At 39.1% G+C, this 13,088-nt stretch overlaps 1 protein-coding gene across 6 annotated transcripts in view; it reads left to right on the forward strand.

Moving 5' to 3' along the window:
* Nucleotides 1-13,088, forward strand: part of dbn1 (drebrin 1) — a 356,842-nt gene that overhangs the window by 321,783 nt on the left and 21,971 nt on the right. For 4 of the 6 annotated variants that reach the window (XM_034177848.1, XM_034177845.1, XM_034177847.1 and 1 more), the window contains exon 11: nucleotides 2,609-2,734. The exons of the other annotated variants lie outside the window; for them this stretch is intronic. In XM_034177848.1, coding sequence (XP_034033739.1) covers nucleotides 2,609-2,734 — 126 coding nt within the window. The remainder of the gene's footprint in view (nucleotides 1-2,608; nucleotides 2,735-13,088) is intronic. 6 annotated transcript variants of the gene reach the window in all.

Here is a 13,088-nt window from a genome sequence, read left to right on the forward strand (position 1 = left end):
CTGGGATATTTGGATTATATTTATTTAATTTTGCAGGAGTGACATAAACACGCATGAGCCACTTGTATTGTAGTAATCTTAACTGAGAATTAATAGTTTACTTATAGGCTTTATTACAAACAAATTTCCATTCCTCTATTGATAAAGTTGAATTCAAATCTTTCTTCCATGCCTCAAATTTTGCAACAGAGTTGTCAGAGGAATGTGATATCAATAATTTATAAAATTCTGAGATTGTTCCCCTTTTAAGGTCATTTCCACTGATCACCTCCTCCAACTCAGAGATGGGTGATTTTGATGTGTTATTTAGTTTTGTTCTTACATAGCTTCTTAACTGAAGGTATTTCAAAAAAATATTTATTGTCTATGTTATATTTGTGTCTAAGCAAGTCGAATGACATCATGTAGTCAGAGTCCGCCATGTACAAATTTCCAATTTTCTTCAGTCCGTATAGAGCCCACAGCTTGAACACTGCGTCAGCTCTCCCAGGTCTAAAATCTTGATTTCCCCAGATTGGAGTCAGTTGTGATAAGGTAACAGGTTCATTGATATACCTTTTTACATTGTACCACACCTTAATCATGTTACATACTATTGGGTTTTTAGTTTTTTTAACCAAGTTAACTTTTGTATCCGAGAAAAGGTATAAAGGCAATGAAGGTGCTAAGAAATTACTCTCCATTTCCGTCCACTGGGGGACGTCTTTTGTAATAAAATAATACCTTATGGATCTAAGTTGGGCAGCCCAATAGTACCACTCTATATTCAAAGAACAGATTTTTGCTTTAAATTGACCCAAAGTTTCTATTTAGTCCAGTTAAATGAATGCATTTCTGTCTGAAATTGGCCACAAGTATTTGTTTTAACCTTTAAACCCAATGAAATCACCTCTCACTGTATCTCAGTAACCATTGAGACCAGAGAGCAGATCTTTGCCTTAAATTACTTGGTAACCCAAAGTTTCTATTTACGCCAATTAAAAAAACAACAACAACAAAGAACAGATTTTCTTAAAATGGCCAAAAGTATCTGTTTTAACCTTTAAAACCAATGAAATCACATTTCACTGTATCTCACCGTTGAGGCTGGAGAGCAGATTTTTCCTTTAAGTTACCCATGACCCAAAGTTTCTATTTAGTCCAATTAAATAAATAAATACATTTCTGTCTGAAAAATGAATGAATGAATTTATTCGGCGGTGCACACACAACACACACACACACACACACACACACACACACTTAACAACAACAAAGAAAAGAAGAAATCTCTCATTGAATGAAACAAAACAAAAAACAAATCAAAACTCATAGCCATTTTCCAGTTTTGTGCGGCAGAAGGGGTGTAAGCTGAGGCAAAAGCTTATAAACACCCACCCCTTTTACCATTTGCTATATACATATATATCATCAGTTGATTTCAAAATACTCCGTCAAACAAATTTGCAACTAATAATAATAGTAATATTAATAACAATAGTAATGATAATTATTAACCACAATAATATAACAATAATAACAATAGCAATAACAGCAATAATAATACCAAACAAATGACCAAAATGACCAAAAAGTATTTGTTTTAACCTTAAACCCAATGAATTCACTTTTCACTGTATCTCATTAACCATTGAGACCAGAGAGTAGATTTTTGCCTTAAATTACTTGGTAACCCAAAGTTTCTATTTACCCCAATTTAAAAAACAAAACAGAATAGTTTTTTTCTTAAAATGGCCAAAAGTATATTTTAACCAAAACCACCTGAGGTATATGTAAGAGAATCTCACCTGTCGTTCATTTGGTGGTGTTGGGAATATTTTGCTGCCAAATTCAAGACAAAATATAAGCAGTCCAGAAATCTACATGGGGGTAGATTGTGATTTTCCTGTTTTTTTTTTTTTTTTTTTTTAATCAGACACATTATTTTTCTGCCAAACTAACAAAAAGGCAGTAAAGAGTAAAAAGCAGCACGTCGTCTCAGCGGTTTCTTTCTGCCTAAATGCATGCTGTGTCCTCAGTCAGTGTTAAAGCCACACTAACCGTTCTTCCTTTCTTTTTCTTCCTTCCTTTCTTTCTTGTGGGATCCCTTCTACCACCTCTTTTCCTTTTTTTTTGATCACACGTTTGTTTGCTCCCCCTGTTTAATAATCTCCTCACTCTTTTCTAAATTCATTCCTTTATTTGCTCTCCTTTTCTCTTCACTTCTCTTCACTCGTCTCTGAGTGTTTGTGTTACATTTTAATTTCCACATTTTGTTGTGTTTTGTCTACAAAATGGACAAAACGTCAAGGTTTTTTTTTTAAATCCCCACCGGTTCTCTCCCGTTTCTGCTTGTAATTCTTCCCTCTGGTGCTGATATTTTTTCTTTTCTTTTCTCTTACCTCTTATGTCTTCCTTCTTTCCCTCACTTTCTTGGTATTTTTTTTGGGGGGGGGGTGCTTTGTTTTCCTCTCTCTCTCTCTCTCTCTCTCTCTCTCTCTCTCTCTCTCTCTCTCTCTCTCTCTCTCTCCTGTCCATTGTCTGTCTGCGTACATCGCTTCGTCTCTTTGTTATTTGTGTGTATCTTTCTGATCGGGTATGTATGGCTGTGCATCACCACGCCCACCAGGCCGTTTGGACAGCCCCTTCTTGAGGCAGCAGCACTGTCCCAGCAGCCCAAGTCCATACCCCCCACCTCGGGGCGCGTCACCCCTCCGCACCCCGCCCCATGCACAGACGCAGCCCGCTGCAGTTGGTAGGTACAGCATGAACTTCCAATGAAGTTGGGACGTTGTGTAAAATGTAGATAAAAACAGAATACAATGATTTGCAAATTCTCTTCAACCTATATTCAATTGAACACACCACAAAGACAAGATATTTAATGTTCAAACTGATAAACTTTATTGTTTTTGTGCAAATATCTGCTCATTTTGAAATGGATGCCTGCAGCATGTTTCAAAAAAGCTGCGACAGTGGTATGTTTACATCACCTTTCCTTCTAACAACACTCAATAAGCATTTGGGAACTGAGGACACTAATTGTTGAAGCTTTGTAGGTGGAATTCTTTCCTGTTCTTGCTTGATGTACGACTTGAGTTGTTCAACAGTCCGGGGTCTTTGTTGTCGTATTTTGGGCTTCATAATGCACCACACATTTTCAATGGGCGACAGGTCTGGACTGCAGACAGGCCAGTCTAGTACCCACACTCTTTTATTATGAAGCCACGCAGTTGTAATATGTGCAGAATGTCTTGCTGAAATAAGCAGGGATGTCCCTGAAAAAGACGTTGCTTGGATGGTGGCATGTGTTGCCCCAAAACGTGGATGTACCTTTCAGAATTGATGGTGGCATCACAGATGTGTAAGTTGTCCATGCCATGGGCACTAACACACCCTCATACCATCACAGATGCTGGCTTTTGAACTTTGCGCTGATGACAGTCTGGATGGTCTTTTTCCTCTTTTGTTTGGAGGACACGACTTCCATGATTTCCAAAAATAATTTGAAGTGTGGACTCATCAGACCACAGCACACTTTTCCACTTTGCGTCTGTCCATTTCAAATGAGCTCGGGTTCAGAGAAGGCGGTGGTGTTTCTGGATGTTGTTGATGTATGGCTTTCACTTTGCATGGTAGAGTTTTAATTTTTTAACTTGTAGATGTAGAGACGAACTATGTTAACTGACAATGGTTTTCTGAAGTGTTCCTGAGCCCACGCGGTAATATCCTTTACACAATGATGTCAGTTTTTAATGCAGTGCCGCCTGAGGGATCGAAGGTCACGGGCATTCAATGTTGCTTTTCAGCCTTGCCGCTTACGTGTAGAAAGTTCTCCAGATTCTCTGAATCTTCTGATTATATTATGGACTGTAGATGATGGAATCCCTAAATTCCTTGCAAGTGAACATTGAGAAAAATTGTTCTTAAACTGTTGGACTATTTTTTCATGCAGTTGTTCACAAAGTAGTGATCCTCACCCCATCTTTGCTTGTGAACAGGTGAGCCTTTTGGGGATGCTTCGTTTATACCCAATCATGAACTCACCTGTTTCCAGTTAACCTGTTCACCTGTGGAATGTTCAAACAGGTGTTCTTTGAGCATTCATCACCTTTCCCAGTCTTTTGTTGCCCCTATCCCAGCTTTTTTGAAATGTGTTGCAGGCATCCATTTCAAAATGAGCAAATATTTGCCGAAAACAATGAAGTTTATTAGTTTGAACATTAAATATCTTGTCTTTGTGGTGTATTCAGTTGAATATAGGTTGAAGAGGATTTGCAAATCATTGTAATCTGTTTTTATTTACATTTCACACAACGTCCCAACTTCATTGGAATTGGGGTTGTATTTGCAGGAAATAATGTGAAGAATTAAGGCTTCTGTGGCACACTTATTTTGCATCCGGTTTGTCCTTCAAGGAAGATCATCGTAAAACACTGAGCATTTAAGGCATTATTTTGTCTCATTGTTCAAGCACATCTTCATGTGTGCAACAGTATAGGGGCATTGTTGTTGAATTTTTTTTTATTCTACACACATTTTCTGTTGGGGATAGTTCAGGAATGCAGACGGTCAAATCCAGTACCCATACCCTCCCACAACCATAATACTGATTCATTTGACCACATTATATGTTTCCACTGTGTGATGATCCAACCCAGATGCCTCCAAGCCCAGAGAAATTAGCAGTGCTTATGGAAAGTGGCATTTGTGAATGTAACTCCAAATTGTACTACTGGACGAGGTCTCCCAAAGTAATCCCTTACCCATGTGGTTATATCAGCTATTGATGAATAACTGTTCTTGATGCAGTGACAACTGAGGGATGAGAGATAATGGGTGTTCAGCTTACTCTTGCCTGCTTGCCCTTTCTTTACTCACTGAAATGAATCATTAAATGATTCAAGGGTCTAGTTCTTCCAACAAGCCTCCAGTCCATACCACCATATAGGTTATTTGTTCATACCCTCAAATACAACCCACAGTTGCATTTCATCAATGCTTAAAAGCAAAAAGCGTTAAAAAAAAAAAAAGCAGTTTCTTCAGGTCATTTTGAACCATCTTTTTGCACATCTTGCTTCAGGATTGCTACAAGTGCACCATCATGTTGTTAAGGAAGATTATTGTTATTATCATCATCATTATTATTATTATTATTATTATTATTATTATTATTAAAAAAGAACATGATTTTCAGTATATAAAGTGGGGAAAATAAGTATTTGACCCCCTGTGAGTTTTGCAAGTTTTCCCACTTACAAAGAATGGAGAGGTCTGTAATTTTTATCGTAGGTACACTTCAACTGTGAGAGACAGAATCTAAAAAAAAATCCAGAAAATCACATTGTATGATTTTTAAATAATTAATTTGCATTTTATTGCATAAAATAAGTATTTGACCCCCTACCAACCAGCAAGAATTCTGGCTCTCAAAGACCTGTTAATTTTTCTTTAAGAAGCCCTCTTACTCTGCACTCTTTACCTGTATTAATTGGACCTGTTTGAACTTGTGACCTGTGTAAAAGACACCTGTTCACACACTCAATCAATCACACTCCAACCTGTCCACCATAGCCAAGACCAAAGAGCTGTCTAAGGACACCAGGGACAACACTGTAGACCTGCACAAGGGTGGGATGGACTACAGGGCAACAGGCAAGCAGCTTGGTAGAAGACAACAACTGTTAAGATTATTTATTAGAAAGTGGAAGAAAACACAAGATGACTGTCAATCTCCCTCGGTCTGGGATTCCATGCAAGATCTCACTTTGTGGGGTAAGGATGATTGTGAGAAAGCTCAGAACTACACAGGAGGACCTGGTCAATGACCTGAAGAGAGCTGGGACCACAGTTACAAAGATTACATTAGTAACACATGATGCTGTCATGGTTTAAATCCTGCAGGGCAGCAAGGTCCCCCTGCTCAAGCCAGCACATGTCCAGGCCTGTTTGAAGTTCACCAGTGACCATCTGGATGATCCAGAGGAGGCATGGGAGAAGCTCATGTGGTCAGATGAGACCAAAATTGAGCTTTTTGGAATGAACTCCACTTACCATGTTTAGAGGATGAGAACAACCCCAAGAAAACCATCCCAACCCTGAAGCATGGGGGTGGAAACATCATACTCTGGGGGTGCTCTTCTGCAAAAGGGGACAGGACGACTGCACCGTATTGAAGGGAGGAAGGATGGGGTCATGTATTGCAAGATTTTGGCAACCTCCTTCCCTCAGTAAGAGCATTGAAGATGGGTCATGGCTGGATCTTCCACCATGACAATGACCCCAAACACACAGCCAGGGCAACTAAAGAGGGGCTCCGTAAGAAGCATTTCAAGGTACTGGAGTGGCCTGGCCAGTCTCCAGACCTGAACTCAATAGAAAATCTTTGGAGGAAGCTGCAACTCCAAACCTGAAAGATTTGGAGAAGATCTGTATGGAGGAAAATCCCTGTTGCAGTGTGTGAAAACTTGGTCAAGAATTATAGGAAGCGTCTGACCTCTGGCAAACAAATGTTTCTGTAGCAGTTGTTAAGCTCTGTCAAATACTTATTTGATGCAATAAAATGCAAATTAATTATTTTTAAAAAAATCATACAATGTGATTTACTGGATTTTTTTTAGATTATGTCTCTCACAGTTGAAGTGTACCTATGATAAAAATTACAGACCTCTCCATTCTTTGTAGGTGGGAAAACCTGCAAAACTGACAGGGGGTCAAATACTTATTTTCCCCACTGTAACTCACACTGGAGTAAAACATGTAGAACCTCCCAAACAACTAAAAAAAAAAAAACCTGGCAACTTATACTTCAATAGGGCTTATGTACTGAAAAATCATGTTCTTTCTTAATAATAATAATAATAATAGTAATAATAACAATGGGGGTGGGTGATGGTCTAGCGGTTAAGCGTTTGGCTTGAGACCAGTGGATCCTCACTTCAAACTCCCGTCAGGCTGGAAAACCACAAAAGTCCTTGGGCAGTTCCCAAATCCCCAGTTGCTCCTGTTTGTGTAGTATGCACCTTGCATGGCAGCACCCTGCATCAGAGTGTGAATGGGTGAATGTGAGGTGTCATTGTAAGGCGCTTTGAGCTTCTGCTGCAGATGGAAAACTGCTATATAACTGCAGTCCATTTAATAATAATAAGTATTTGTATGGGGCTTTCCGGGAATCAGTGCACTAAACAAAATAAACTCAAACAATAAAAGAATAAATGGCATATTAAAAGTACCCTCATATCCAATATCAAATTAAACAGCTGTTTAAAAAAAGTCAAATGTGCTCACATCTTTATTGTGTTTTCAGTGCTGATGCCCAGTATTCCATGATTATCTGTATCAAATAACCTCCAATGTGTTTGTACAAATCAAGTTTGTTTGTTTCATCGTGCTTACGTTTGGAATGTAAAAGTTCTTTTGTACACACCACACCCTGAAGTCTGCAAAAATCCACTGTTCACATAACCATCTTTGTCCATCTAATGATTCCTTTCATCCAAACTGCATCAAGTCATCGTGTTAAGTAACTGCACATGCTATGGTGTGCACGTGTTGGTCAATTGCTAACTTAACCTCAAGGGAAATGCTATGTTAAAAAGTCAATTCCACATACAGAAAAAAGTGTGACTTGTACTCTGGAAAATACAGTAGTCAGTCAGATGCTTTTACACTTCCATCAGTTTCTGGAATGTTTGATGCTGTTTTAACAGCTGTTCAAAGCAGACTGAAAAATCAGAAACACAATCAGAAGACTTTATTAATCCTGAAGGAAATTGCTAATGTTTTAACTGTGTAAAATAAGACATGTTGACATGAAGACCAGCATAAGAAAAATAATCATATTAGAAGAACATAAATTGAAGATAAACATCCAGATGAGACCACTTTAAAACAAAAAGCTCTTTAGCACTGAGCCTGAAATATTGCTCCTCATAGATATGATAATATCTCATCTTGTTGTATGTTAACTGCTGATTAACTGAAAAGCTGACATAGTAAGACAAAAGTTAAATAAATCTGTTGTGTAAAAACTTCAACATGGAAATAAAGCAGACATTCTAACTGACTTAATATGTGTGATAAAGCAGAAGATGTCCATAAAAAACTTTCTTTTTAAAATATAAACTTATGGCTGCAGCAGTATTTTATACCTGAATAGCAGAGGACCAGACATGACTAAACAATGTTCCATGATTGCAAAAAGCTGAATTTTACAGTCTACAGTGTAATCTGAGAACTAATGTTACTTTAACAGCATCTATAGCTCAACAACAGAACATAATGCTATCAAACTGCTTTCATGTTTATGTGTCATATACCGCTGCGACACCGGTAACCTGCAACTAACCAGTTTCAACTAAACTGGTCCTATGCATTTTGCTTGTGGGGGGGGGGGGGGGGGGGGGGGGGGTGTAGATATGGTTGAAGATCACTGGTGATTTTTCATACTTGCCCACGCGGTATCTTAACACTATATTCGTTGCTGTGTATTTTGAGGACTGATAATTGCCATTTGCTCTACCATAAACTGGTGGCTTATTCAGGCTGTACTCTCCCTTTCACCCATTGACCTTTGGGATAGGCTCCAGCGCCCCCCCCCCCCCCTTTTTTTTTAAACAGGACTAAGAAGGTTCTGAAAATGGATAAATGAGTAATTAGCACTCCAGAGATACTTCCAGTGCACTTCCATCCCACAAAACAGTCTAATATTTGCATGTAGAGTACCATGGATTTGGAGATGGTCATTGCCAACAGTTCCAATGCACGCTTGATGTCTCATTCTGAAGAGATCATCAGAGCCCCATAATCTTCACCAAAAAAAAAGCAGTCTAGTCCTGTGACCTCCATAAAAGAGACTTTGTGAACCTCAGCTGCATCTGGAGAGTTTTGTCAGTGAAAATTACAAATGGAACTGGTGAGAAGTTCAAACACCCACTTGAAAAGTGTTTGAATTTGGACCTAGAAGAGAGACAGCTGGCATTGGGGTATTGAAGGACCCAACACCCTGTACTCCTACAATACCCCAACAAGACTCCAGTGGGACTCCCGAATAGGTCTTTCCAAGACCTCTCCAAAATCCCAATGTTATAAAGAGTTGGTCCACTGTTTCACACTTTGGATGGGCTCCTTTGTTCCTCTGTCAGTTGGTCTTCCCTTTGGTCTGTCAAATAAATGACTAGTGAATTCCACTAGTAATCCAACTCCTAAATAGAACTGAACTTCAGGAGTTCCTGAAAGTGCTTTTTCCAGTCAACGTCACCATTTCCCTAGTCCTGCTTAATATACGCCTGACAACATCCTGCCTTTCCTTTCTGATTCAACAGATAGTTTTCCAAAAGCTTCTTGAAGCTGACTAAAAGAATTTAACATTGACCTCCCCAAACCCTTCTCAGCTTAGCTTTTGCTTCAGTGGCCACTGCGGTTGTCATTCATTGGTCCTCTTGATATCCAGCAGCTGCTTTAGGCATCCTCTGAGGTAACTAGGAAAACCAGAAAAACGTACTTTTTCAGCCTGAAACACGGAGCCATCACCATGTTATCAGGATCTTTGGGAGCAACCCGGCCTTGGGGATAAGGTGAAAACCTCTGCCATCTGGAAGGAGCTCAGAGTAAAACTGATGCTCCTTCATGTATAAAGGAGCCAATTGATTTTTTTTTTTTTTTTTTTTTTTTTTGAGGTGGAGTTTGTAAGTTCATTTGCCTTCTACCTTTTTCACTCGGAGTGGCCACAACATATCTGATATAGAGGATTTGGAACAACGTTTGCATTGGATGCTCTTCGTGATGCAACTCCACATTACATGGAATATTGTGAAAAGGTTCAATATTGAAGACACCTGTTGGCACACTGTAATCAGCTACTTAACTCAAAACACCTGCAGAGGTCTTTAACTGGTCTCTCAGTCTAGTTCTGTAGGCTACACAATCATGGGGAAGACTGCTGACTTGACATCTTGCCTGGGCAAAAAACAAAAGGGACTGGACTGCTGCTGAGTGCTCCAAAGTTATGCTCTCTGATGAAAGTAAATTTAGCATTTCCTTTGGAAATCAAGGTCCCAGAGTCTGGAGGAAGAGAGGAAAAGCACAGAATCCATGTTGCTTGAGGTCCAGTGTAAAGTTTCCACAGTCAGTGATTGTTTGGGGTCTGCTGGTGTTGGTTCACTGCGTTTTCTGAGGTCCAAGGTCAACGCAGCTGTCTACCAGGAAGTTGTAGCGCACTTCATGCTTCCTGCTGCTGACCAACCTTTTGGAGATGCAGATTTCATTTTCCAACAGGACTTGGCACCTGCACACAGTGCCAAAGTTACCAGTACCTGGTTTAAGGACCATGGTATCCCTGTTCTTAATTGGCCAGCAAACTCGCCTGACCTTAACCCCATAGAAAATCTATGGGGTATTGTGAAGAGGAAGATGTGACACGCCAGACTCAACAATGCAGAAGAGCTGAAGTTCACTGTCAGAGCAACCTGGGCTCTCATGCCACATGAGCAGTGCCACAGACTGATTGAGTCTATGCCACACCACATTACTGCAGTAATTCAGGCAAAAGGAGCCCCAACTATGTATTGAGTGCTGTTCATGCTCATACTTTTCATGTTCATACTTTTCAGTTGGCCAACATTTCTAAAAATCCTTTTTCTGTATTGGTCTTAAGTAATATTCTAATTGTCTGAGATTCTGCATTTGTGATTTTCATTAGTTGTCAGTTATAATCATCAAAATTAAAAGAAATAAACACTTGAAATATATCAGTCTGTGTGTAATGAATGAATACAATATACAAGTTTCACTTATTGAATAGAATTACTGACATAAATCAACTTTTTCATGATATTCTAATTATATGACCAGCACCTGTAGGCCCTTTTAGCCGGGGTTTCCAACGCCATCACATCAGTCAACATGAACACAGAAAACTAATCATACAGAGTGTGAGCTACCGATGACTGGGAATTACGTGGAGATTTACCCTGTCACATGAAATAAACTGTAAAAGAGTCAGTGGGAGCGTGTGTGTGTGTGTGTGTGTGTGTGTGTGTGTGTGTGTGTGTGTGTGTGTGTGTGTGTGTGTGTGTGTGTGTGTGTGTGTGTGTGTGTGTGTGTGTGTGTGTGTGAGTGAGACCAGAGCAGCACACAGACATTAAAACAGTGAGGTGCACCACGGCTGACAGTCTGTGACATACACAGCTTTACACATGCATTTACTGACAAAAGCAGGGGGACAATCGGGGGCTATTAAGAAGCTCTAGTTTCAAGGTCAAGAAACAAAAAGAAAATAATCATAATAATAAAAACATTTATATAACATTTATAAAATATATATATATATATATGTATATAAAATTCAGAGTGCGGCTTGGTTACATTTAGAGTGCAAATGTGGTGCCATACGTTTGGTACCATTGCGCACGCACGCACACACCACACCAATCCACTGTGCTGCCTGGAGGTTGTTAGGAAGAAAGAACAAAAGCCGGACTCATTTCTGACATGATGGATTTTTTTTTCGCTGCACTTAGGACGTATACAGTCTTATTTTTGTTGTTCACGCACGCACAAGCGCCGACGCTGCTACACACACACACACACACACACACAAAATCCACTCTGCTGTAAGCCGTCTGGATACATGAAGAGTTGCTCACATAAAAAGCTGATGTGATTTTTAGCTGGACTGAGGAACTACACAAAGTGTTTTCTTATGGAAGTCCGAAGTCAGTGCGCAGCATCACTGGACTACACATCACAGTGGAACACCAAAATGTAAGTCCCTTTTCTGTTGTTTATAAATTATTAAAATATCATATGACAAGGATCTGTTTTAGCCATTATATAAAACAAATAATGAATATTTTACATTCTTTCAATGGTACGAATATTCGTACCATTGAACTCATAAACATGAATTATTTGTATAATACTGAACACATGCACATATGTGCCCATGCTATTTGCATTTGGGACAATTTACGCAAACTATTTACTCATCGCGCACGTGCCAAATGCGGGGTGACACATTGGGGGGGGTCTGGGGGTTGGTGGTTAAAGTTAGGATTAGAAGAAGGGGTTAGGGTTAGAATAGTAAAATTTTAAAAAATGTGTCACGGAAATATCACACAATTTGTGACGGGAGCGTGACAGAAAGTTGTGAGACTGGTGGGCTTCCCTTACCAAAAAATAGTACTGATAAGTATATAAAAAGTAAACTAGAAGTATACTTGAAACATACTTGCATATACTACTTTTTGGTAAGGGTTCCCCAGCTACGCTGTTAGTCAGGATGAATGAGTCACACGATGAACCTCTGCGCAGTTAGATACATTTGTGCATTACATACTGTTAACGGTTCCCAGCATCGGGTCTACGTGTCGGCAGTGGAACAGTATCTGTAGAAACGTGCGTACGCCAGCCAGGATTTTTGCGTGACGCACCGCACATTTCCACAGTCATTTCATTTTTGATACATCTGAATGTTTGTGTTGAGACAGACGCACGCCACGTTTTTGTGCGTACGTACGCTTTGTACACAAGACCCCAGGAGTTGAGTAGTTTTATATTTTATCTTCTCTGTTTTATTTTGTTATGTAATCTACCTGTCAGTTTCTGAATATAATTATTGTTCATTCTGATTATGTATTATTATTGTTGTTTCTGCTGTTTTTATTTTTCTTGTTATTTTTTATTGTTATTTTTCTTGTTATTCTGATTTTTAACATATTTTGCCAACATTTTACATTTCTTATCAAATAAATCAGATCAAATACAAAGTCTTCGGAGAGCTGCCTTGATAGAAATGACATCAGAACAGCTCAAACTGAGAAAAGTCTGCAGTGATCATTTTGCCACATCACAAGTTAAGAATCCACAGTTCAGTATAATTTTGTTGCCACATAACAACACTGGTCTTATAATTGTACTGAATTCCCACAAGAGGGCAGTATTTTCTTGATAAATGAAGGAAAGGATCAGTAATAATGATTACTGTCATCAGCTTACATATGTATGGATCAGGACCAGAAATATCCACTGTAAAAGAAGCATTCAAATGAATAAGTAATATGAGCCATGACATTGTTGTCATTATAAATAATATTAATTATACCATGATG

Source organism: Thalassophryne amazonica, chromosome 9 (assembly GCF_902500255.1).
Source record: "Thalassophryne amazonica chromosome 9, fThaAma1.1, whole genome shotgun sequence".
Taxonomy (NCBI): domain Eukaryota; kingdom Metazoa; phylum Chordata; class Actinopteri; order Batrachoidiformes; family Batrachoididae; genus Thalassophryne; species Thalassophryne amazonica.